Raw genomic sequence first — 25984 nt, forward strand, 5'->3', positions numbered from 1 at the left:
TTGGAAGAGTTTCATGTTGTATGCTGAAATTTTAGAAGCTGGAACAAGTAGGAGGAACTTTTTCATAACAAAGTTTGTGTAAGGTGAGATGAGTTCATCTGGGGAGGGGTTAGGAGGAGTGGATAGTTGGCATCAGATCTAGCCACATAGCACATAATAGGGACAAAGCAGCCCCTTAGGAACATTCAAGATACATGGCCACAGGAGAACATGATCTTCCTTCTATATTTGTTCACTCTTTAGGAAGGGATGAGAAGCAGTGGCCCCTTTACTATTTCAGGGAATCCCATTCTTGCCCCAGCCTGCACCCCACTGAGCCAACAAAAGCCCTGCAATTGGCTATCCAGAACCACCCTCAAGTGTGTGCCAATCTCAGAATGGGGCACGTTCTTCAGAGTGGTCAACTTCTTGATGGCAATATGGCTGCCACAGTGCCGGGCATCGCAGACATTACTCCCCCTTCTCCCTCCCCATAGAGAACAATGAAGAGCTCTTTATTGTGTGTGTGTTTTAGAAGGTAGACCACTCACATCTCATTGGCCAAAATCAGGTCACACAGCCACTCTTTGGCAGCTAAAGTTTAGCCATTCCCAGTCAAGCAGCTTAACTGATTGAATTTGACTACATAAGTATTTAGGGTGGATGGATGTTTGGCAATCAGCCTAACCTCTGGCTGGAATGTCCTGCTTGAGGGCCTCACCCTCTACTCCAAGTGGCTCCTCAGAAGCCTTGTTCCTTTTGACCACATACTGGAGCCCCCTTAGACTTGTGCCCTGAACCCATCCCCTGGGTCCAGAGGAATCACTGACATCAGCAGTAGGATGGCGAGTATTTTGCTGTTGACCCTCCCTCCTGGAGCTGTGTTTTTCTCCCGCTGTTTCCCCCACTCTTTGCCCCATGCTGCGGTCATGAATGCCACAGGCAGCACCCTGACTCAGCTTGTGTGGGAAGCCACTTCCCCAGCCCCCATCTGTCAGCTGTGGTCCCACAAGAGATGGAAAGAATTACTCAGCACACACTGGATGCTCATAAGGGCCGTGATTCTCTAACCTTCATACTTTTCATTTCTTGAACTTGAACATGAGGACTGTAGGTTGCTCGCCCTAAGCCACATGTTCCTAAATGTGCAGGATTTTTCCAGGCTGGCAAGGGACACCTGTGACCCAAGCTGAGTCCACATGAGGAGGATCTAGGGCATAAGTCCATAATGCTAGGCCACCTTGGGCCAGCCCCTTCTGTGAACCCCACATCAACCCAGCAGGCAGACTCATTCAGAGAGCAGATACATAACATGAACACCACTACCAGCCACAGTGCTCACAGCAGACATTATTAATCAATCACAGGCTCTTTCCCGCTGAACTTGCATTGGTGCCAGAATCCTCTTCACTCCAGCCCCCTCCACAGCCTCCATGAACTTATCAGTGAGAACCGCTCAGTTTTGACTCTTCCACCTGCCATCCTGATCAGGTTTACAGTTAATGTCGCTCCCAACTCTCAGGTCTTCAGCCCACAGTTAGCTTTCATATCCTTGGCTTTCCCCCACCTTCTCTCCCTTCTGAAAAGGAACTTTGGGTTCCATTTTCTCTTATATTCCTCCTGAAGACTCTGTCCTGTCATGGGATTCCGGAAGTTTACATCCCTGCTCTGACACTCTCCAGCTATGTGGCTTTGGCAAGTTTCATAACCTCCCTGAGCTTCCGCTTCCACATCTGTATAACGGGACCAGCATTTTCCTTGAGAAGTGAGAATGTTCCTGGGAGGACACCAGCCATGGGGACCACACACTAGTCCCTGCCCTTGCACAGCCTGCTCTGGGCTCTGCCAGGAAAATCAATCAAGGATTTAGATGGGGAAAAAATGACACAGATCAGCCATTACTTGACAAAATTTTATTTTAGCCCTTGCATCTCCCTCCCAGGCAGCCAGACAGCTCCCCCAACACCCAATCTGGGAGGCAGCCGGACCCCACCTTGTGCTTTGGTAGGGGACATCCCCTACCCATGTCTCCCAGGAGACCAGGGCCAGCGTACCTTGAGAATCTGTAAACCTATGCCAGGACTGGGGTTAACACCTAACCCCACCAGCTGAGTCTGCCAGAACACAGGGCTCTGGGCAGCTCCGAACCCCTCCCAAGCCCCAGAGCCTGTGCCACCCACACCCACACCATTCAGGACTCTGGAAGGAGGTGAGCAGGGACCGTACCAAGAGCCCCCAGAGGTACCTGCCGAGGAAAGCAGGGCTTGCTGGGGGAAAGACAATGAAGCAGCCAAGGATCCCTCTCGAGGGGCTCTCGTCTCTGGCTGTGCTTCTCCAACCCAAGCTGTCCCTTTCCACAGGGGCAGTGACAACCGTACCCCCCAGGCCAAGCCCGGAGTCACAGATCCTATCCCCTCCCACCAGCAAACAGGAAACTAAAGCAGTGAAAACATAAAGCTTTGTTGCCAGAGAAAAAAAAATGTACCGTTAAGTATTTAAAAGTAAAATTCAAACTAAGGTCCCAGCCCACCGGGCCAGCCATGAGCTGGAGGCCTTGATTGCAGACACACCCCCTTCCATATTTCCCCAAGCCCCAGGGTCTCCAAAGACAGAAGAGGCTGCAGGCTGAGTCTGTCACTAAGAGGCAGCATTTGGGGAAATCAAGGTCAGGGTGGAGGTATCCTCAGGGGGTCCCCAGTGTGGGGCACTGAGGACTGTAAACATGACCCAGGGTGAGGGCCAGGGGGTGTCCCAGCCCCAGGGTTCTCCTTGCATGAAGAATGGGCACTGTGGTGAGAAGAAGGTACCAGTGGTCAGCCCCAAAGCCAGGCAAGACCCGGTCCCCACTGGGGGTATGAGGGTGGGGGTTGAGCTCAAGAGGGGCATGGTAGAGGGGACTGCCTGGAGCTGAAGAGGGGCTCTGGAAGCCACGCTTGGTGTGTGGTGGTTTTTTCTCTGCCACTAGGTCAGTACCTGGGCCTTCCTGGATGGTGAGTCAGCTGGCAGCCTCCCCTCACTCGGGGATCCTGCTAGACGGTCACCTTGGGCCATGGCTGCCCAGCCCAGGAAGGGAGGTCAGGTGAACTCCCAAGGGGCCCCAGGCTCGGGGGCTAAGACTGAAGGATGCAGTCAAGGAGTGTCCAGAGAGCACTGTGAGGGCCACCCCAGGGACACAGACCGGGCCTGCGGCCAGAGAGCTGCTGCCGCCAGGAGCACCACCACAAGGCCTGGCAGGGGACCCAGCAGAGTCCCGCCTCAGCCAGCCCAGGCCAGGAGCCCTGGGGACCAGGCCACCTCATCCTACAGGTCCTGCACTAACACCTGAGCCTGTGTCCCCAGTCACCACCCTCAGGGCCACTGCCCTACCCCTGGAGACGGCAGGCACAGAGCCAGGCTAGCTCCCATAGCAGGCCCTGGAGCAAGGCCAGACCCAGGTGTGGCTGCCACAACTGAGCCTCTCTCTGTCCACCACAAGGCCCTGGTCAGGGTCCCAGTGACCCTCTGAGCTGTAGGCCCAGCAAGACCTGTTGCCAGCAAAGGCCTCTGCCAGGCAGCTCAGGCTGGCCTGGGGCCAGAGTTCTCAGGAAAACTCCCTCTCAGGCCCTGGATTCTCCTTAGCATCGGGCCTGACATCCCGTCAAGGCTAGGTGTCTAAGTCACATGGTCCTAAAGGCCGATTCAGAATCCAGCATCTTCTCGGAGCCTGCATCCCCCGAACCAGGCCACTCAGGGCCTGGGGGCCAGCCTTGCCCACAGTTTCCCTGAGGACCACGCTCCCCAGTCTCTCCAGGACCCGGCCTGTCCCAGAGGGCGTGGGGCTTGCATCCCCCTAAAACAGGCGTCCTGGTGGCCTCAGGGCTGGACCCGGCTGCTGAGCCACTGGCCACGCAGCGCCCGGATCTCCTGGCCATAGCACTCGTGCAGCCGGGCGAAAGGGGCCAAGTCCAGGGGCCCATGGGGTGCCGAGGCCCTGCGGCGAGGCGGCGGTGGAGGGGGCTCGGAGCCAGGCCTTAAGGTGGCCTCGGTGCTCCAGACAGCGCAGCCATTTTCCTTGGGCGGGAGGGCACTGGGCCAGCGGGGCAGGGGCGGGGCCAGGGCCGGGGTTGGGGACAGGGGCTGGGACTGGGGCAGGGCCTGGGGCTGGGACAGGGGCAGGGGCAGGGCCGGACCACCCGCGCGGCGCACAGCCGCCAGCTGCTGCTCCAGCTCGCGCACCACCAGCCGCAGGTAGTCGAAGCTGGCCCGCGACAGGGCCTTGACCCAGCCCTCCATGGCGGCCTGGCTCTCAGCCGCCAGCACGTAGGTGCGTGCCCGGGTCCCCGCAAAGCGAACGGCAAAGGCGAACTCCTCGGCGGCCTCCACCAGCTCCACGGTACAGCCCTCCAGGATGATGACGCCCACGGGCTCGCGGCTGGCCGCGTCCTCGAAGTAGAAGAGCATGTTCCCGCGTAGCACGAACCAGCGCCGGTGGTAGGCGGCGTGCCGCCCGCCCTTCTTGTACAGGAAGCCCGCGTTGTCCACGGGGGCGTCGCAGGTGGCGTAGAAAGCCAGGCTGCGCTCGTTCAGCTTCATGGCAGCAATCGCGAGGCCTGGAGGGGAGCCCGGGGCCTGCCCCCCACGGAACGGCTGTTATGCACAAGGCTTGGTCACCCAGCGCCCCTAGGGGACCTTGCAGCCACTCTACATCCTCGTTTAACAGATGAGGAAACCGAGCTCACAGGATGGAAGTGGCCAGCCCATTGGCTCACAACTCCAAGGAGCAGAGACAGGACTCGAACTTGGGTTTCACCGGCCTCCCAGACAACCTCATAACCTCCTGCACTCCTGCACCCCTGAAATAATGATGTGAGTTCCTGCTGCATGCCAGACATTTCAGAGGGATGTACTCACTTGATCTCACAACAGACCTTAGGTCACAGGGACTGGCCTGGCTCTAGTTCAACAGATGAGGAAACAGAGGCACAGAGAGGTTAACTGCTTCCCCACAAAGCAGGTTGGGCAGGGCTGAAATCCAAACCCAGGCCTCCAAACTGCAGGCGCTGCTATTTCCATCATCCCAGGAACAAGACCAGCTGGCCTTCCACAGTCCCTGCCAGGTCCCAGCCCCAACTTTGTGGTTCAACCTTGTTTTGTCCATCTGTGAAATAGGGATATGAGCAGAACCAACTTCGAGTTGTAGGGATTGACTTCATTCATGAAAAAAAATTATTTTTTCTGAGGGAGCACCTGGATATGAACCGGGGACCTCTTGATGAAATATTTATTAAGCAACTATTGTGTGCCAGGCACTGTTCCAGGCCTAGGGATTCAGCAATAACAAGATGGACAGGGTCCCTGCCCTTGTGGTGTTGAAATGCCGGCGGCAGGTGAAGGGGAGCAGACAGGTAACAGATAAGACGTCTGCCAGGTAGTCTCATGTTCTATGGAAAATAATAAGACAGGCTGGGCGCAGTGGCTTATGCCTGGAATCCCAGCACTTTGGGAGGCCCAGGCCGATCCTCCTCACTTGGGGTCAGGAGTTCGAGACCAGCCTGGCCAACATGGCAAAACCCCGTCTCTACTAAAAATAAAAAAAGTAGCCAAGAGTGATGGTGCACGCCCGTAATCCCAGCTATCTGGGAGACTGAGGCAGGAGAATCACTTGAAACTGAGAGCCAAGATCACACCGCTGCACTCCAGCCTGGGAGACAGAACAAGACTCATCTCAAAAAAGCTGGGCATGTGGAGAGCGCCTGTAATCCCAGCTACTTGGGAGGAAGAGGCAGGAGAACTGCTTGAAACCAGGAGACAGAAATTTCAGTGAGCCAAGATCATGCTACAGCACTCCAACCTGGGGACAGAGCCAGACTCCATCTCAAAAAAAAAAAAGAAAGAATCTGGGGAAAGATGCAGGGCCAGGGTGAGGCTGACTTACAGGAAGGAGGGGCAGGGGCATCCCACGCCCATTCAGCACAGAGGACTCTAACTCTGTGCGGTCGGCCACAGTGACTCCATCCACCTTCCCCTAAGGAGTATATGATGGGGCAGCTCTGTCCAGGGAGGACTTAACAGGAGGTGGCACCTGCCTGGCCTGGCCACCTTCCCCTGGGGTTTTCCATGGCCACTTTGAGAGCCCACCGTATCTCCCATTTCACAGCCTCACCCTGCATAGGATGGTAGCTACATTCTTCAAGAGGCAAAGCATGGAGAGTCCCTGGCATGCAGCAGGGACTCAGTGTTCATTCCCCTGCCTGGGTGGTGTCTTTCTCAGAGTCTGGTGGAATGAGGTCAGGGCAGTGGCTCTCCTGGGAGCAGCTGACCAGAGTGAAGCCCTGTCAGGCTACTTGACCTATGGTGGAGGGGGTGTCCTCACCACCTCCTGCCACCCACCTAGGCAGTCAAGGAAGGCTTCCTAGAAGAGGGAACATGAGTTGTGACTTAGAAACTGAGATCAACTAACCCAAATGCCCATCAGTGACAGACTGAATAAAGAAAATGTGGTTCAGGTACACCATGGAATACTATGCAGCCATAAAAAGGAATGAGATTCATGTCCTTTGCAGGGACATGGATGAAGCTGGAAGAGCCATCATCCTAAGCAAAATAACACAGAACAGAAAACCAAACACTGCATGTTCTTTTGTTTTGTTTTGGTTTTGTTTTTTTTTAGAGATGGGGGTCTGCTATGTTGCCCAGGCTGGAGTGCAGTGGCTATTCACAGGCACAATCCTACTACTGATCAGCACGGGAGTTTTGACCTGCTCCGTTTCTGACCTGGGCCGGTTCACCCCTCCGTAGGCAACCTGGTGGTCCCCCGCTCCTGGGAGGTCACCATATTGATGCCAAACTTAGTGCAGACACTCGATCAGCATAGCGCACTACAGCCCAGAACTCCTGGGCTCGGCAATCCTCCCATCTCAGCCTCCCGAGTAGCTGTGACTACAGGCACACGCCACCGCACCCAGCCGCATGTTCTTACTCATAATGGGAGTTGAATAAGGAGAACACATACAAGAGCCTGTGGGGAATGTGGGGGCGAGGGAGGGCAATTAGAGTACGGGTCAATAGGTGCAACAAACCACCATGGCACATGTATACCTATGTAACAAATCTGCAAGTTCTGCACATGTATCACGGAACTTAAAAGAAGAAACTCAGATCAGCGTGTCCTGACCTAGCGGGGGCCAAGGCCAGGGCCCCCAAAGGCTCCACGTGTTGAATCCCCACCCTGCCTCTCAGATACAGCTGTCCCTCTCTGAGCCGCAGGGATTCATGCATTCCCCACAGCACCACCCATCCACTCCCATGTGGATGCAGGCCCCAGTTCTCATAAGACCCTCCCACCCCACTTGCCCACTTCCCCTCCTACCTCTCAGGCCACCACTCACCTCCCTGCCCTCTGCTCAGCTTCAGCCTCAGCTTGCTCTCCTCTAGATCCAAATGTCAGCTCTGCAGCATCCGGGCTGGGGGACACCAGGCAGGCTATTAACCTCTCTGGGCCTCCATTTCTACATCTGTAAAATGGGATCACAACAGCACCTAAGTCAGCCAGGCACAGTGGCTCACGCCTATAATCCCAGCACTTTGGGAGGCCGAGGTGGGTGGATCACGAGATCAAGAGATCGAGACCATCCTGGTCAACAAGGTGAACCCCGTCTCTACTAAAAATACAAAAATTAGCTGGGCATGGTGATGCATGCCTGTAGTCCCAGCTACTCGGAAGGCTGAGGCAGGAGAATTGCTTGAACCCAGAAGGTGGAGGTTGCAGTGAGCCGAGATCGTGCCATTGCACTCAATGAGACAGTGACTACGTGGACTCTGCGGAGCACAGGGCTAGGCACAAAGTGCCTGCTGAGCACAGTAGCAATTCACATTCTTCTTGGCTTTTCCCCAGACACCCCCATCTAGTGCTTCCAACCTGAGCAAATGGCCCTTGGTTTCCCTCTCACCCCTACATCTGATCACCCATCAAGTCCAGTTGATCCCCCCTCCAGCCTCTTCCAAATCAGTTGCCTAATCTGTCCACCCCACCTCCCCATTCTAAGCCCCATCATCATTCACTGCTGAAGCCTCCTCAGAAGTCTCCTTTCCCCTCCCTGTCCACATTCCTCAAGGTAAGATCCAAGCCTATTTCCCAGGCTCTTCTCCAAGCCACACTGAAATCCACTCCCCACAGAGGGATCCTGTGAAAATTAAGTCCAATCACACTCCTCCTCTGCTCTAAACCCTCCCTGCTTCTCTCAGCATAAAATTCAATCCTTAGGCAGGGCGCGGTGGCTCACACCTGTAATGCTGGCACTTTGGAAGGCTGAAGCCGGAGGATTGCTTGAGTTAGAAACCTGCCTGGACAACACAGCAAGACCCTATCACTATAAAAAATAGAAAAAACAGCTGGGTATGGTGGCACACACCTCTAGTCCTTGCTATCTGGGAGGCACACACCTCTAGTCCTAGCTATCTGGGAGGCACAAACCTCTAGTCCTAACTATCTGGGAGGCTGACATGGAAGGACCCTTTGAATTTGGGAGTGATCATGCCACTGCATTCCAGCCTGGACAACATAGTGAGACCCTGTCTCAAAAAAAAAAAAAAAAAAAAAGCTTCCCATGGCTTCCAAGTTCCCTTTCCCTACCTCTTTTCCCCTTGCTCATTCAGCTCCAGCCATCCTGGCCTCCTTTCTGTTCCTCAAATACAGCAGACACATCCCTGCCTCTGAGACCTGGCCCTGGCTGTCTGCCTACAGTGTCCTCTCCAGGTCTTCACAAGGCCAGCTCCCCATCCTTTGGTCTCAGGATTGGTCCCTGGCCACCCTATGCACAAGAGCCCCCCCCAGTCCCTCTCCTGTGCCTCCTTCTGAAATTATTAGTACTGGGGTCATTTTTGCCTGCTCCAGGAAAGCAGGGGTGTTTGTGATTTGAATTCCAGTGCCTCGCATGCAGTAGGTGCTCACACAGCTGTTTGATTCATTCTACAGGTATCTTCTTAAACCTCTCAACAGGCCCAAGACAAGGGGTCTCACCCCACATTCATAGACATGGAAATGGCCACAGAGAGGTTCAGTAAGTTGGCCAGAGGCATACAACTGTGCCCAGAATCATATACTCCAGGCAAGCCACCCAAAAAAGGAGCTGATCTTGGGGTCTCCCCACCCCAACAAGGCCGAAGGAATAGGAACTTCCCTCCTGCTCAGCAACACTCCCCCCTCCACTGCACAGATGGAGGCCAAACTGGTTCAAGGTCACCAGCAGGCATGACCTGGCTCTGTCCATGACCCCTGCCTCCACCAGAACGGGGAAGGCAGGAAGCCACAGGGGCACAGGCTCCAGCCTTGCCTAGAGGGAAGGCCTGGCCCCTGTCTTATCTTACCATGCTGTTTTCCAAAAAGTTCAGAGTCCACTGTGGGCACTGCTGCTGATTCAACAGCCAGGCAGGAAGCTGGAGGGAGCCTGGCCCCTCTGCTTCCAAGGCCAGGGTCCTGCCTCTGCCGGTACAGGCTAGAGGATCTTGGACAAGTCATTTCACCTTTCCAAGCCTCAGTTTCCTCATCTGTTAAAATGGGCTGTGTGTCGAAGGTTCAGTGAGCTAAAAGAAGGAAAACCCACAGGCAAACTGGGAAAGGGACTGCAAATAGTAGCTGCTCTGAGTTGGGGATTTTCGCAGCCTCATCAGCAAAATGGGGAGTTAACTTCCATCCCTCTAAGGGCTGAGTGAATTTATTCCTGAAGAGTCATTTTGCAAATTACTTGGTTGGTAGTGAGTTGAACGCTCAGGGAAAGAGCCACCAAAAGGCAAATAATTCATCTAAGATCTCCAGGGGCACAGCTGGCCCTGGAACCCAGGTCTCTGGGGAGACTGAGGCATGGCATTTTGGCACTCACTTCAATGAAAGAAGCCAGAACCGCAGGTCTTGGGGTTGAATCCAGCTGCCCTCAGTGTCCCCCAGCAGCGGGCATGGGGAAGAGGGTGTGGCAGGCACAGGCTGAAAAACATGTGTGCCAAGAACACTGAAGAGCAGCCAGTCTATCACGGCCCCAGCAGGGACCCCAGGGACGCCAGCACCACCGTCCGCGCACAGACAGCCCCCTTGCCTGCTTCTCCAGCTCTGGCCCTGCTCCCAGCTGTCCTCTGTCTCTTTGTGTATTGAGCGTGGGAGCTCTCTTAAGTTCGGTAAAGGACAGCCCGAGCCCCGGATGGGTGGTCAGCGGCAGAATGAGGAGCTTAGCCGCAGTCCCCCTCAGCGGCAGACGTCCCTATGCTGGGGGCGGGGAGGGTAGTCATCGGCCAAGTCCGCCTAGGCTGCCGGAAAAGTGACCGCTGGTGCGGAGTCCCAGCGGGGAAGATCCTCGCAGCGGGCTCTCCAGGTGGCCGGGGCACCCCGAGGCCCAGGGCGGCCCGACCCAGGTCCCGCATCCCTGTGCAGGTCCCCCGGCCAGGCCCGCCTTACCTCGAAGCGCAGGCCTAGTGCGGCGACGGGACAGGAGGCGCGAGGCCGGGGGATGGCCGGGCCATGGTCCGGGACTGGCCCGGTTGCGGCGACGGCGGCGGCAGCGCTTTGTCTCCCGGGTGGCCAGGCCGGCGCAGCCGCGGGAGAGCGCGGATCCGACGGAAGGAGGCGGGAGCGACCGGACAGTCCGCGACCCACTGGCGCGCCCCTTTAACCCTTCCCAACCTACCCGCGCCGCCCGTTCGTCTCGCCTCTCGATTGGCCTGCCCCCACCCGGCACGCCCCTGGATTTGCCACGCCCCCGTGAGCCCGCCCTCGAAATCACTCTTAAAGGGTCCGCGCCTGGCTCGCCATTCCCCAGTGCTGGAGCCCAGAAGCTCTTTGAGATTCCAAAGGTAACGACCGGCCCAGGCCGTGGATTCGCCCGGAAAGAGCATTCGGGGTTCCTGGGCGGGCCATTTGCTGAAGTCCTAGAGTTCAGTCTGAGCTCCCCCTAGGACGAGGCAGGAGGGTCGCTTGAGCCCAGGAGTTCAAGACCAGCCTGGGCAACATAGGGAGGCCCCCATCTCTACAAATAAAAAAAAATGTGCTAAACCTGGGTTGCCAGGTTTAGCAAATTTAACGCCCAGTTAAATTAGAAAAATAGCTCTAACTCCTCAAAAATGTGTACTTGGCGGAAAGCAGCTGAATCCAGGACATTTGTATACAGCAGTCTTCCATAGGAACAGGGTGCCTCGAGCCTCCCCTGGACCCAGGTGAAGAGAGAAAGTTCTGGAATTGGACAGACTTGAGTTCGAGTTGCACTAGCCCACTGAACACTCTGTGACCTTAGAGAAATCATTTCACTTCTTTAGGTCTCCGTTTCCTCATCGGGAAAATAAACACAATAATAATATGTAATGTGCACGGCACAGTAGTAGGCTCCCAAGAAATAGGAATTGTTGTTGATTTTGCCCTGTCCAAAATAACACAGTTTCACCTCCTTGAACCCTTCCTTGCTTCCTGTTCCTGCTGCCTTTTCTCCACCACCTACCACCTCCTAATCACTGTCCAGTCCTGGCCTGAGGGCAGGAAGAACAGGACAGACCAGGGTCAGCTCTCCATTGTATAGCATCTTACTAAGTGCCTACTGTGTGCCAGGCACTGTTCCTGAACCGGGTAAGTAGGTGCAGCCAGGAATCAAGACAACAGCAAATGAGTTCAGGAAGTGATTCATGCTAGGTCTATACGCCAAGGCAATGGGGCAGAAAGCCTGGTAGTGCAGCTTTCTTTTTGCTTTTTTTTTTTTTTTTGTCACCCAGTTTGGAGTGCACTGGCACAATCACAGCTCATTGTAACCTTGACTTCCTGGGTTCAAGCAATCCTCCGACCTCAGCCTCCCAAGTAGCTGGGACTACAGGTGTGCGCCACCACACTTGACTAATTTTTTTTTTTTTTTTTTTTGAGACGGAGTTTCGCTCTTGTTGCCCAGGCTGGAGTGCAATGGCGCAATCTCGGCTCACCGCAACCTCTGCCTCCTGGGTTCAGGCAATTCTCCTGCCTCAGCCTCCTGAGTAGCTGGGATTACAGGCACGCACCACCATGCCCAGCTAATTTTTTGTATTTTTAATAGAGACGGGGTTCCACCATGTTGACCAGGATGGTCTTGATCTCTTGACCTAGTGATCCACCCGCCTCAGCCTCCCAAAGTGCTGGGATTACAGGCTTGAGCCACCGTGCCCGGCCCAAACCTAATTAAAAAAAATTTTTTTTTGTAGAGCTGAGGGGTCTTGCTGTGTTGCCCAGGCTGGAAGTGCAGGTTTTAGACAAGGTGCAAAAGACCTGGAGGAATGAGGGAGGGAGCCATGTGGCTACCTGGGGGAAGGATGTCCCAGGCTGAGGGAACAGCAAGTGCAATAGCCCTGAAATGGGCCATCCTGGGCATGTTTGAAAAACAATGAGACCAGCTGAGCCAAGTGAGCAAGGGGAAGATAGTAGGAAAATAGGTCAGCCAGCCGTGTGCGGCGGCTTGTGCCTGTAATCCCAGCACTTTGGGAGGCCGAGGTGGGTGGATCACTTGAGATCAGGAGTTCAAGACCACCCTGGCCAACATGGTAAAACCTTGTCTCTATTAAAAATAAAAATAAAAAAAATTAGCCAGGCATGGTGGCGCACACCTGTAATCCCAGTTACTTGGGAGGTTGAGACAAGAGAATCGCTTGAACCCAGAAGGCAGAGGTTGCAGCGAGCCAAGATTGCACCACTGCACTTCAGCCTGGGTGACAGAACAAGACTGTATCTAAAATATATATACATATATATATATTACTTGGTATACTCTCAGGAGTTTCTGGTTAAAAAAAAAAAATAGTCTGGCGTGATGGCTCATGTCTGTAATCTCAGCATTTTGAGAGGCTGAGGTGGGCAGATCATGAGGTCAGGATTTAAGACCAGCCTGGCCAATATGGTGAAACCTCTTTCTACTAAAAAATACAAAAATTGGCCGGGCACAGTGACTCATGCCTGTAATCCTAGCACTTTGGGAGGCCAGGCGGGGGATTGCCTGAGCTCAGGAGTTCTAGACCAGCCTGGGCAAAGGAGTGAAACCCTATCTCTACTAAAATACAAAAAATTAACAGGGCATGGCAGCATGCACCTGTAATTCCAGCTACTTGGGAGGCTGAGACAGGAGGATCACTTAAACCTGGGAGGTGGGGGTTGCAGTGAACCAAGATCATGCCACTGCATTCCAGCCTGGGCAACAGAGCAAGACTCCATCTCAAAAAATAAAAATAAAAGTACAGCTGGGCACAGTGGTGCCTGTAAGTCCCGGCTACTCAGGAGGCTAAGGCTGGAGGATCACTTGAGTCCAGGAGTCCTGGGCTGTAGTGCGCTATGCCGATTGGGTGTCCGCACTAAGTTCGGCATCAATATGGTGACCTCCTGGGAGTAGGGGACCACCAGGTTGCCTAGGGAGGGGTGAACTGGTCTAGGTCAGAAACGAAACAGGTCAAAACTCCTGTGCTGATCAGTAGTGGGATCGTGCCTGTGAATAGCCACTGCACTCCAGCCTGGCAACATAGTGAGGCCCCGTCTCTGAAAAAAAAAAAAAAAAAAAAGTACAGGCCCAGCGTGGTGGTTCACACCTATAATCCCAGCACTTTGGGAGGCTGAGGTGGCTGGATCACCTGAGGTCGGGAGTTCAAGACCAGCCTGACCAACATGGCAAAACCCTGTCTCTTCTAAAAATACAAAATTAGCCAGGCATGGTGACACGTGCCTGTAATCCCAGCTACTCGGGAGGCTGAGGCAGGAGAATCACTTGAACCCGGGAGGCAGAGGTTGCAGTGAGCTGAGATCGCACCATTGCACTGCAGCCTGGGCAACAAGAGAAAACTCCATCTCAAAAAAAAAAAAAAAAAGTGCAAAAAGTAGCTGGGTGGGGTGGCGCATGACTGTAATCCCAGCTACTCAGGAGGCTGAGGCAGGAGAATCACCTGAACCTGGGAAGCGGAGTTTGCAGTGAGCTGAGATCACACCACTGCACTCCAGCCTGGGCAACAAAGCATGACTCCATCTCAAAAAAAAAAAAAAAAAAAAGAAAGAAAAGGTAGAGATTATTGGCAAAGCCAGGCGACCTAGGGGCTTATGGACCATGGCAGAGATTTTGCTTTAACTCTAAGAGAATGGGAGCCATGGGTGGGTTTTGAGCAGAGTAGGGACATGGTCTGTGTTAAATTTAACATGGTCCCTGACTGCTATGGGATAATGGACTGCAGGGAATGAGAGTAAAAGCCAGGAGACCAGGGAGGACACTACTGCAGTAGTCCAAGCAAGCAATGGTGGTGGCTCAGAGTGGGCCAGTGGGGGTGGAGAGACGAGGTTCACTATAGATATATATTTCATAGATATATGTATTAGTCCGTTTTCACACCGCTGATAAAGACATACCTGAAACTGGGAACAAAAAGAGGTTTAATTGCATTTACACTTCCACATGGCTGGGGAGGCCTCAGAATCGTGGTGGGAGGTGAAAGGCACTTCTTACATGGCAGCGGCAAGAGAAAATTAGGAAGAAATAAAAGTGGAAACCCCTGATAAACCCATCAGATCTCATGAGACTTACTGACTATCACAAGGATAGCATAGGAAATACCAGTCCCCTTGATTCAATGACCTCCCCCTGGGTCCCTCCCACAACACATGGGAATTCTGGGAGATACAATTCAAGTTGAGATTTCAGTGGGGACACAGACAAATCGTATCATTCTGCACCTGATCCTTCCAAATCTCATGTCCTCACATTTCAAAACCAATCGTGCCTTCTCAACAGTCCCCCAAAGTCTTAACTCATTTCAGCATTAACCCAAAAGTCCATAGTCCAAAGTCTCATCTCAGACGAGGCAAGTCCATTCCACGTATGAGCCCGTAAAATCAAAATCAAGCTAGTTACTTCCTAGATACAATGGGGATACAAGGTATTGGGTAAATACAGCTGTTCAAATTGGGAGAAACTGGCCAACACAAAAGGGTTACGGGGCCCATGCAAGTCTGAAATCCAGTGGGGAAATCAAATTAAAGCTCCAAAATGATCTCCTTTGACTCTAGGTCTCACATCCAGGTCATACTCCTGCAAGAGATGGGTTCCCATGGAATTGGGCAGCTCCACCCCTGTGGCTTTGCTGGGTACAGCCTCCCTCCTGGCTGCTTTCATGGACTGGCGGTGAGTGTCTGTGGCTTTTCCAGGTGCACGATGCAAGCTGTCAGTGGATCTACTGTTCTGGGGTCTGGAGGACAGTGGCCCTCTTCTCACAGTTCCACTAGGCAGTGCCCCAGTAGGGACTCTGTGTGTGGGCTCTGAACCCCACATTTCCCTTCTGTACCACCCTCGCCCAGGTTCTCCATGAGGGCCCTGCCCCTGCAGCAAACTTTTGCCTGGGCGCCTAAGCATTTCCATACAGCTTCTGAAATCTAGGCAGAGGTTCCCAAACCCAAATTCTTGATTTCTGTGCACCTGCAGGCTCAACACCATGTAGAGGCTGCCAAGGCTTGGGGCTTCCACCCTTTGAAGCCACAGTCCGAGCTCTACATTGGCCCCTTTCAGCCATGGCTGGAGCAGCTGGGACACAGGGCACCAAGCCCCTAGGCTGCACACAGCACAGGGACCCTGGGCCCAGCCCGCAAAACCATTTTTCCCTTCTGGGCCTCTGGGCCTGTGATGGAAGGGGCTGCTAGGAAGTTCTCTGATATGGCCTGGAGACATTTTCTCCATGGTCTTGGGGATTAACATTAGGCTCCTTGCTACTTATGAAAATTTCTGCACCTGTCTTGAATTTCTCCCCAGAAAATGAGCTTTTCTTTCTATTGCAAATTACCTCTTAAATGCTTTGCTGCTTAGAAATTTCTTCCACCAGATACCCAGTTTCAAAGTCACCTCCACATTTTCGGGTATCTTTTCAGCAACACCTCACTCCTGGTACCAATTTACTGTATTCATCCATTTTCACACTGCTGATAATGACATATCCAAAACTGGGAACAAAAAGAGGTTGAATTGGACTTAGAGTTCCATGTGGCTGGGGAGGCAGAATCATGGCATGAGGCAAAAGGCAGTTCTTACATGGTGGTGGCAGGAGAAAATAAGGAAGAAACCAAAGCAGAAACCCCGATAAACCCATTAGATATCACAAGATGTATTCACTATAATGAGAATGACATGGGAAAGACTGGCCCCCATGATTCAGTGACCTTCCTCTGGGTCCCTCCCACAACGTGGGAATTCTGGGAGATACAATTCAAGTTGAGATTTCAGTGAGGTCACAGCCAAACCATATCAATATGTATTTAAGATATATGTAAGATTTGCTGATATGTTGCATGTGAAGAATGAGAGGGAGAGACAGAGAGAGAGGAAGAAGAAAAGGAGTTAAGAATAAATAACTCCAGGACCAGGTATTCTGGCTCACACCTGTAATCCCAGCACTTTGGGAAGCTGAGGCAGGAAGATTGCTTGAGCCTGGGAGTTCAAGACCAGCTTGGGCAATGTAGAGAGACCCCCATCTCTACAAATAATAAAAATATTACCCAGGGCTGGACACAGTGGCTCACACCAGCAATTTCAGCACTTTGGGAGGCTGAGGTGAGTGACTTGTCTCTACAAAAAATAAAAAATAATATAAAATGATCCTCAACTTTTGGACTTAAGTAATGGAAAAATGGAGATTTGAAGGGGAAAATTAGTCTTTTCATCAAATTGTGCTGGAACAACTGGATATTCATATAGAAAAAAATTAGCCTTGATCCTTACCTCATGCCATACATAAAAATTAACTCAAAATAGACTTACACATAAAAGCTAAACTCTAAAATCTCTAGAAGAAAATAGGGCTGGCCAGTTGCAGTGGCTCACGTAATCCCAGCACTTTGGAAGGCCAAGATAGGCAGATCGCTTGAGGTCAGGAGTTCAAGATCAGCTTGGCCAACCCCAGTAGAGATGGCAAAACTCCATCTCTACTAAAAATACAAAAATTAGCTAGGCGTGGTTGTGTGTGCCTGTAATCCCAGCTACTCAGGAGACTGAGTCAGAGGAATCACTTGAATTCCAGAGGTGGAGGTTCCAGTGAGCTGAGCTCATGCCACTGCACTCCAGCGTGGGCAACAGAGTGAGACTTTGTCTCAAAAAAAAAAATAAAAAATAGGGGCTGTGTGAGGTGGCTCTGCCTGTAATCCTAACACTTTGGAAGGCCAAGGCAGGAGGATTGCCTAAGTTTGTGACCAGCCTAGGCAACATAGTAAGACCCCACCTCTACAAAAAACGTTAATTAGCTGAGTGTGGTGGCACATCCCTGTAGTCCAGCTACTCAGGATGCTGAGGCAGGAGGATCACTTGAGCCCAGGAGGTCAAGGCTGCAATGAACTAGGTTCATGCCACTGCACCACAGCATGGCCAATAGAATGAGAGCTGCCTCTAAAAAATAAGTAAATAGGCTGGGCGCGGTGGCTCACGCCTGTAATCCCAGCACTTTGGGAGGCCAAGGAGGGTGGAGCATGCGGTCAGGAGATACAGACTATTCTGGCTAACACAGTGAAACCCCGTCTCTACTAAAAATACAAAAAATTAGCCAGGTGTGGTGGTGTGCACCTGTAGTCCCACCTACTTGAGAGGCTGAGGCAGGAGAATCACTTGAACCTGGGAGGCAGAGCCTGCAGTGAGCCGAGATTGTGCCTCTGCACTCCAGCCTGGCAACAGAGCAAGACTGTCTCAAAAAAAAGAAGAGTAAATAAAAAATAATAAAATTAAAAATAGGAGAAAATAGGGATTACATGCCTGTAATCCCAGCACTTTGAGACGCCCAGGCAGGTGGATCACAGGGTCAGGAGATCAAGACCATCCTGACTAACACGGTGAAATCCTGTTTCTACTAAGAATACAAAAAAATTAGCCAGACATGGTGGCACCTGCCTGTAGTCCCAGCTACTCAGGAGGTTGAGGCAGGAGAATCGCTTGAACCAGGGAGGCAGAGGTTGCAGTGAGCCGAGATCACACCTCTGCATTCCAGCCTGGGTGACAGAGCCAGACTCCATCTCAAAAAAATAAAAATAAAGGTTGTTGGCCAGGTGCAGTGACTCACACCTGTAGTCCCAGCACTTTGGGAGGCCAAGGCAGGCAGATCACCTGAAGTCAGGAGTTTGAGACCACCCTGGCCAACATTTTGAAACCCTATCTCTACTAAAAATACAAATATTAGCCAGATATGTTGGCTCAAGCCTGTAATCCCAGCTACTCAGAAGGCTGAGGCAGAAGAATCATTTGAACCCGGGAGGCAGAGGTGCAGTGAACCAAGATCGTGGCATTGCCCTCCAGCCTGGGTGACAGAGTGAGACTCCATCTCATAAAAAAAAAAAAAAAAGGTTGTTTTTAAAACCTGTAAAAAAAAAAAGAAGAGAGAGAGAAACAAAGAGAGACAGATATAGAGAGAGAGAGACAGAGAAAGAGGAGAGAAGAGAAATCATTAGAGAAACAAGAAGGTAAGCCAACAACTAAGAAAAAATGTTTTTGCTAATATATATATATATATATACCTGACAGAATCTGAATGCCAGATCTGTATCACGAAGTCTTACAACCCAGTGATAAGATAAGCAACACACCCATTCTAAAGACAGGCAAAGGATATTTGTGTGTGTGTTTTTTGTTTTTGTTTTGTTTTTCTTTTTTGTTTGTTTTTGAGACAGGGTCTCAGTCTGTCACCCAGGCTGGAGTATAGTAGCACAGTCTTGGCTCACTGCAACCTCTGCCTCCTGGGTTGAAGTGATTCTCCTGCCTCAGCCTCCCAAGTAGGTGGGATACAGGGGCCCACTGCCACGCCCAGCCAATTTTTTTGTATTTTTAGTGGAAACGGGGTTTTACCATGTTGGCCAGGCTGGTCTTGAACTCCTGACCTCAGGTGATCCACCTGCCTCAGCCTCCCAAAGTGTTGGGATTACAGGCGTGAGCCACCTCACTCAGCAGTTTTTTGTTTGTTTGTTTGTTTGTTTGTTTTTTGAGACAGGGTTTGGTCCTATTGCCCAGGCTAGAGTGCAGTAGCACAATCTTGTCTCACTACAACCTCTGCCTCTCAGGCTCAAACCATCCTCCTATCTCAGCCTCCCAATTAGCTGACACTACAGGTGTTCGCCACCACGCCCGGCTAATTTATTTATTTATTGTATTTTTTGTAGAGATGAAGTTTCACCATGTTGCCCAGGCTGGTCTTCAACTCCTACACTCAAGCAATCCTCCCACCTCAGCCTCCTAAAGTGCTGGGATTACAGGCTTGAGCCACCACACCTGGCACAAGCAAAAGATTTTAGCAGATATTTTATAAAAAGCTACAATACGATATACTGGCTAAGAAGCAATGAAAAGATGCCCAGTGTCATTACACACGAGAGAAATGCAAATTGAAACCAAATGAGCTAATACCATGTTCCAACTAGAAAGACCAAACTTAAAAGGACTGACAGTACCAAGCGCTGGTGAGGATGTGGAATGACTGAAATTCCATACTGCTGATGGGAATGTAGGATCGTATAGCCACTCTGGAAAACAAACTGGCAGTTCTTGTAAAAATGAACAGAAACTCAACCAGGTAAGGTGGCTCACACCTGTAATCCTAGCACTTTGGGAGGCCAAGGTGGATGGATCGTCTGAGGTCAGGAGCTCGAGACCAGCCTGGTTAACGTGGTGAAACCCTGTCTCTACTAAAAATAAAAAAATTAGCCAGGTGTGGTGGCAGGTGCTTGTAGTCTCAGCTACTCAGGAGACTGAGGCAAGAGAATCACTTGAACCTGGGAGGCAGAGGTTGCAGTGAGCTGAGACTGCTCCACTGCACTCCAGCCTTGGTGACAGAGCGACACTCCGTAAAAAAAAAAAAGAACAGTAACTCATCAGGTACAACCCAGTAATCCCACTCCTAAGTATTTACCAAAGAAAAATGGAAACACTCAAAACATGACCACACAAAGACCTGTATGTGACTATTCATAGCACCTTTATTGAGAAACATCAGAGACTAGTAGCAACTCAAATGTCCATCCACAGATACATGGAGAAACAAATTGTGGTACATCCATATAATGGAATAGTGCTTAGCCATGAAAAGAAATGAAGTTTCCATTTACATTAAATAACCAGGAGAGCCAGGCATGGTAACTCACACCTGTAATTCCAGCACTTTGGGAGGCCAAGGTGGGCAGATCACCTGAGGTCAGGAGTTTGAGACCAGCCTGGCCAACATGGTGAAACCCCGTGTCTACTAAAAATACAAAAAAATTAGCTGGGCATGGTGCTGCACACCTGTAGTCTCAGCTACTCGGGAGGCTGAGGCAGGAGAACTGCTTGAACCCAGGAGGCGAAGGTTGCAGTGAGGCAAGATCGTGCCACTGCACTCCAGACTGGGTGACAGTGACAGACTCTGTCTCAAAACAAAACAAAACAAATAACCAGAGAGACAAATCCATACAGCAAGAAATATTCATGGTTGTCCAGGGTTGGTAGGTAGGAAATAACTGCCAGCCAGCTCGGGGTTTCCATTTGCGGGAATGGAAAAGTTCTGGAACTAGATAGGGATGATGGTTGCCCAACAAAGTGCATGTACTTAGTGCCATTGAATTGTACAGTTTAGAATGGTTCAAATCAGAGCTGTGTTGTGAGTATGTATGTGTGCGTGTGTGTGTCCAGATCCAGGATAAAACAGTAAGTTTTATGTTATGGGTACTTTTCCACACTTAAAAGAAAGAAAGACTGGGCTCAGTGGCTCACACCTGTAATCCCAGCACTTTGGGAGGCCAAGGCAGGAGGAGGATTGCGTGAGCTCAGGAGTTCAATACCAGCCTGGGCAACATAGGGAGATCCCCATCTCTACAAATAATAAAACTATTAGCCAGGCTTGATGCCACATACCTGTGGTTCTAGGTGCTGAGGGGCTGAGGTGGGAGGATCGCTTGAGCCCAGGAGGCTCTAGTGGGCTATGATTGCACCACTGCACTCCAGTTTGGGTGGTAGAATGAGACCCTGTAGAAGAAGAAGAAGGAGGAGGGGGGGGAGGGGGAGGGGGAGGGGGAGGAAAGAAAGAGGAAAAAGAAAGAAGAAAGAAGAAGAAATACATGCAACAGCCTGGATCCCTCTCAAACATTGAGATTCTGAGCAAAAGATGCTGGCTGGGTCCAGGTGAAAGATGATGGTGGCCTGGGAAAGGGAACAGCTTTGAAAAACTGTACAAGATGATCACAGGTTAGAAGTGGGAGGGGAAGGGATAGGAGGAATCCAGTCATCTGATTGGATGCAGATTTGATGATGCTGTTGTCTGGTCTGATATGCAGCATTGGCCCTTCATGGTGGTGAGTGATGCTGGCAGGCCCAAGGTCCAAGGAAAGAATAAGGGAGAAACAAAAAGCTTCAGGCCAGGTGCGGTAGCTCATGCCTGTGATCCCAGCACTTTGGGAGGCCAAGGTGGATGGATCACTTGAGGTCAGGAGTTCGAGATCAGCCTGGCCAACGTGATGAAACCCCATCTCTACTAAAAATATAAAAATTAGCCGGGTATGGTAGCAGCCATCTGAAATCCCAGCTACTTGGGAAGCTGAGGCAGGAGAATCACTTGAACCCAGGAGACAGACATTGCAGTGAGCCAAGATCACACCATTGCACTCCAGCCTGGGCAACAGGAGCAAGACTCCATCTCAAAAAGAAAAAAAAAATTCAAAAATTAGCCGGGCATGGCAGTGGGCACCTGCAATCCCAGCTATTTGGGAGGCTGAGGCAGGAGAATCACTTGAACCCAGGAGGCAGAGGTTTCAGTGAGCAGAAATCACACCACTGCAAGCCAGCCTGCGCAACAGAGGGAGACTTGGTCTCAAACAAAGAAAAATACCAGGCGAGCTGCCCCATGCCTTCATGCAGCTTGTGAACATGCAAAGCGTACTCTCTCTTCCAGCACCCAGCCAGTATAGAGATTGATTCTCTCTAGGCAGGAATCGACATCTATACTTCTAGTACCCATGCCCGACTTAAAAATTGCATCGGGCTGACCTGTTCCATGGCATCCTGGACCCATAGAAGCCCTTCAAGATGCCAAACTAGACAAGTCACAGATTCATGACATCACCTCAGTTGCTCATTCGGTTTCTATCTGCAAGATTCAGAGTTTGCACAAACTTCTTCAATAGAAAAGAACTGAAGGCTGGGCATGATAGCTTATGCTTGTAATCCCAACAGTTTGGGAGGCTGAGGCAGGAGGATTGCTTGAGCCTGGGAGGTTGAGCCTGCTGTGGGCCGTGACTGTGCCACTGCACTCCAGCGTGGGCAACAGTACGAGACCCGCCCCCCCACCCCCGTCTTAAAAAACAAACAAAACTGCATAGGAGCATTGACCTTGATAAAGCTGTTGCTTGTGGTCCAGATGCCCAGGCAGCTGTCGGATCTGGAGACAAACGAGCAAATGTTCAAGATTCGTTGCTCCTGGATGTTACTCCTTTTTCCCTTGGCATTGAAACTGCTGGTGGAGTCATGACTGTCCTTGTTGGGCATAATACTACCATTCCTACCAAGCAGACGCAGACCTTCACTACCTGCTCTGGCAACCAGCCTGCTGTGCCTATGCAGGTTTATGAAGGCGAGCGTGCTGTGAGCAAGGATAACAGCCTGCTTGGCAAGTTTGGACTCCCGGGCATACCTCCTGCGATGGTGTTTCTCACACTGAAGCCACTTGACACTGATGCTACTGACATCCTCAATGTCTCTGCTGTGGGCAAAAGTAAAGGAAGCTGGGTGTGGTGACTCACGCCTATAATCCTAGCACCTTGGGAGGCCGAGGCAAGTGGATTGTTTGAGCCCAGGAGTTTGAGGCCAGCCTAAGCAACAATGGTAAAACTCCGTCTCTTCAAAAAAAAAAAATACAAAAAATTTGCCAGGCATGATAGGATGTACCTGTAGTGTCAGCTACTTGGGAGGCTGAAGCAGGAGGATCACTTGAGCACAGGAAGTCGAGGCTGCAATGAGCTGAGTTTGCGCCACTGTACTGTAGCCTGGGCAGCAAAGCAATGTCTCAAAAAAATAAAAAATACTACAGGAAAAAAGAACAAGATTACTATCACTAATGAATGACAGGCCCTTTTTTTTTTTTTGAGACGGATTCTCACTCTGTCGCCCATGCTAGAGTGCAGTGGCATGATCTTGACTCACTGCAACCTCCACCACCTGAGTTCAAGCGATTCTCCTGCTTCAGCCTACCGCATAGCTGGGACTACAGGCACACGCCACCATGCCCAGCCAATTTTTTGTATTTTTAGCAGAGACGGGGTTTCGCCGTGTTAGCCAGGATGGTCTCTCGATCTCCTGACCTCATGATTCACCAGCCTCGACACCCCAAAGTGTTGGAATTACAGGGGTGCGCCACCATGCCCAGGACAAGGGCCATTTGAGCAGGGAGGACATTGAGCATATTGTCCAAGAAGATGAGCAGTACAAAGCTGAAGATGAGAAGAAGAGGGTCAAGGTGTCACCCAAGAATTCACTTCAATCCGATGCATTCAACAGGAAAGCCACTGTTGAAGATGAGAAACTTCAAGGTGAGATTATCGGTGAGGACAAACAGAAGATTCTTGACAAGTGTAATGAAATCATCAACTGGCTCCATAAAAATCAGATGGCAGAGAAGGAAGAAATTGAATATCAGCAGAAAGAGCTGGAGAAAGCCTGCAACCCCATCGTTACCAAGCTGGACCCAGGTGCAGAAGGATGCCAGGAGGCTCGCCTGGGGGGAGTCCCTGCTAATGGAGCTCCTGCCTCTAGTGGTACTTTCTCCGGGACAACCATTTAAGGGTTGATTAAGCCAACCCCAATATAAAGATCGCATGATACCACATAGCTAAAACAGTGAAGAACCCAAATTTGTAACAAAATCTGCTGCAGTTTTTATTTATTCATTTATTTATTTTTTATTTTTAAAAAGCCTACAGCACCCGGTATTCCCATGCGGTCTCCCGTCCAAGTACTAACCAGGCTGACCCTGCTTAGCTTCCAAGATCAGATGAGATTGGGCATGTTCAGGATGGTATGGCCATAGATATGTTATAGTTTTAATGCTGAGCCACTTATGGCCGGGCGTAGTGGCTCACAGCTGTAATCCCAGCACTTTGGGAGGCTGAGACAGGAGAATCAGTTGAAGTCAGGAGTTCGAGATCAGCCTGGCCAACGTGGTGAAACCCTGTCTCTACATAATTAGCTGGGCATGGTGGTGCACATCTGTGATCCCACCTACATGGGAGGCGGAGGCAGGAGAATCGCTTGAAGCTGGGAGGTGGAGGTTGCAGTGAGCGGGGATCATGCCATTGCACTCCAGCCTGGGCAACAGAGTGATATTCCATCTCAAAAAATAAATATCTAAATGAAAATAAAAAGTCAAGCCCCTAGAGTAAATTACTGGGCATTCTCAATACTTACATGGAACATGTGCACAGGGGAAGTGACATCATAGTTTGTAAAAAACCGTATTGTAAGTGGAAAATGCAGTGTTTTAAATAAAATTGTTTAAAAAGGATTGGCACACCCCCCAAAAAAAATTAGCTGGTGTGGATGGTGGGCACCTGTATTCCAAGCTACTTGGGAGGCTGAGGCGGGAGGATTGCTTGAGCCCAGGAGGTGGAGGCTGCAGCAAGCTCCGGTGCACTCCAGCCTGGGTTCAAGCAATCCTCCTGCCTCAGTCTCCCGAGTAGCTGGGATTACAGGAGTGCACTACCATGCCCAGCTAATTTGTTTTGTATTTTTAGTAGAGACAGAGTTTCACCATGTTGGCCAGGCTGGTCTCGAACTCTTGACCTCATGATCCACCCACCTCAGCCTCCCAAAGTGCTGGGATTTCAGGTGTGAGCCACCACAGCCGGCCAGACATTTCATGTGAATGGAGTCAACCCTATGTGCTTCTTTGTGACCCGGCAGCATGTTTTCGAGGCTCATCCCATTGTCCAGTTTGTCAGTGCTTCGTTCTTTCTCTGGTTGGATCATGTTCCCTTGCATGGATATGCTACTTTTTTTGTTGTTGTTGCCAGGTTGGAGTGCAGTGGCACACTCATGGCACACTGCAGTCTCAGCCTCCTGAGCTCAAGCAATCCCCTACCTCAACTTCCTGAATAGCTGGGACTACAGGTGCATGCCACCACTCCAGACAATTTTTTTTTTTTTTTGGTAGAGACAGGGTCTCACTATGTTGCCCAGGCTGGTCTTGAACTACTGACCTCAAGTGATCCACCCATCTTGGCCTCTCAAAGTGCTGGAATTGCAGGTGTAAGCCACTGCACCCAGCCAGATATGGCACCTTTTGCTTATCCATCCATCCACTGAGGACCGTAGGGTGTCTCCACATTTGGGCTACTGTGAACACCCAGGCATCTTTGTGGCTGGGAACTGGAGAGGCATGGAGAGCAGACGGTGAGTCAGAAAGACAGGAAAGGGGAATTTGGGAACTAGAACTGGGCTGTGGCCACCAAGATCAAGTCCTGATTTTACCTCCAAACCATGTCTTGAATCCATCACTTCTCCATCTCTGCTTCCACTTCCCCATCCCAGGCCACTGTTCTCTCTCCCCTGGTCAGCTGTGACAGCCTCCCCTCCAACCTCCCTTCTGCCACTCCCAACTCCCTCATCCCCTGGGCTCATTCTCCACTAAGCAGCTGAGGGATCCTCTTAGAACTTACATGAGGGCCGGGCACAGTGGGTCATGCCTGTAATACCAGCACTTTGGGAGGCCGACGCAGGTGGATCATGAGGTCAGGAGTTCGAGACCAGCCTGGCCAACATGGTGAAACCCTATCTCTACTAATAATACAAAATTAGCCAGTGCGGTGGTGGGCACCTGTAATTCCAGCTACTCAGGAGGCTAAGGCAGGAGAATCGCTTGAACCCAGGAGACAGAGGTTGCAGTGAGCTGAAATCACACCACTGCACTCCAGCCTGGGTGACAGAGCAAGACTCTGTCTCAAAAAATAAAAAAGAACTTACATGTAATCAAGTCATGGAACCCTCTTGCTCAAAGCCTTTCCATGGTTTCCCATGGCCCTGGGAAC

At 51.2% G+C, this 25984-nt stretch overlaps 1 protein-coding gene and 1 pseudogene across 5 annotated transcripts; both read right to left on the reverse strand.

The window, feature by feature from the left end:
* Nucleotides 1–1877: 1877 nt before the first annotated feature.
* PHETA1 (PH domain containing endocytic trafficking adaptor 1) lies at nucleotides 1878–10586 on the reverse strand. 5 transcript variants are annotated; one of them, XM_035257599.3, is made up of 4 exons: nucleotides 10403–10586; nucleotides 9837–9937; nucleotides 7347–7472; nucleotides 1878–4587 (listed from the first exon to the last, which is right to left on the reverse strand). In XM_035257599.3, the coding sequence occupies exon 4, from the start codon at nucleotides 4549–4551 to the stop codon at nucleotides 3832–3834; it is 720 nt and encodes a 239-aa protein (XP_035113490.3). In that variant the 5' UTR covers nucleotides 4552–4587; nucleotides 7347–7472; nucleotides 9837–9937; nucleotides 10403–10586; the 3' UTR covers nucleotides 1878–3831. The 5 variants fall into 5 exon arrangements, with proteins under 5 accessions (XP_035113490.3, XP_078193410.1, XP_009002878.4 ...); XM_078337284.1 differs by having other exon boundaries at nucleotides 9325–9937; XM_009004630.5 differs by lacking the exon at nucleotides 9837–9937.
* Nucleotides 10587–23872: 13286 nt separating this feature from the next.
* Nucleotides 23873–23990, reverse strand: LOC118144717 (5S ribosomal RNA; annotated as a pseudogene).
* Nucleotides 23991–25984: the final 1994 nt, after the last annotated feature.

Source organism: Callithrix jacchus, chromosome 9 (assembly GCF_049354715.1).
Source record: "Callithrix jacchus isolate 240 chromosome 9, calJac240_pri, whole genome shotgun sequence".
NCBI lineage: Eukaryota > Metazoa > Chordata > Mammalia > Primates > Cebidae > Callithrix > Callithrix jacchus.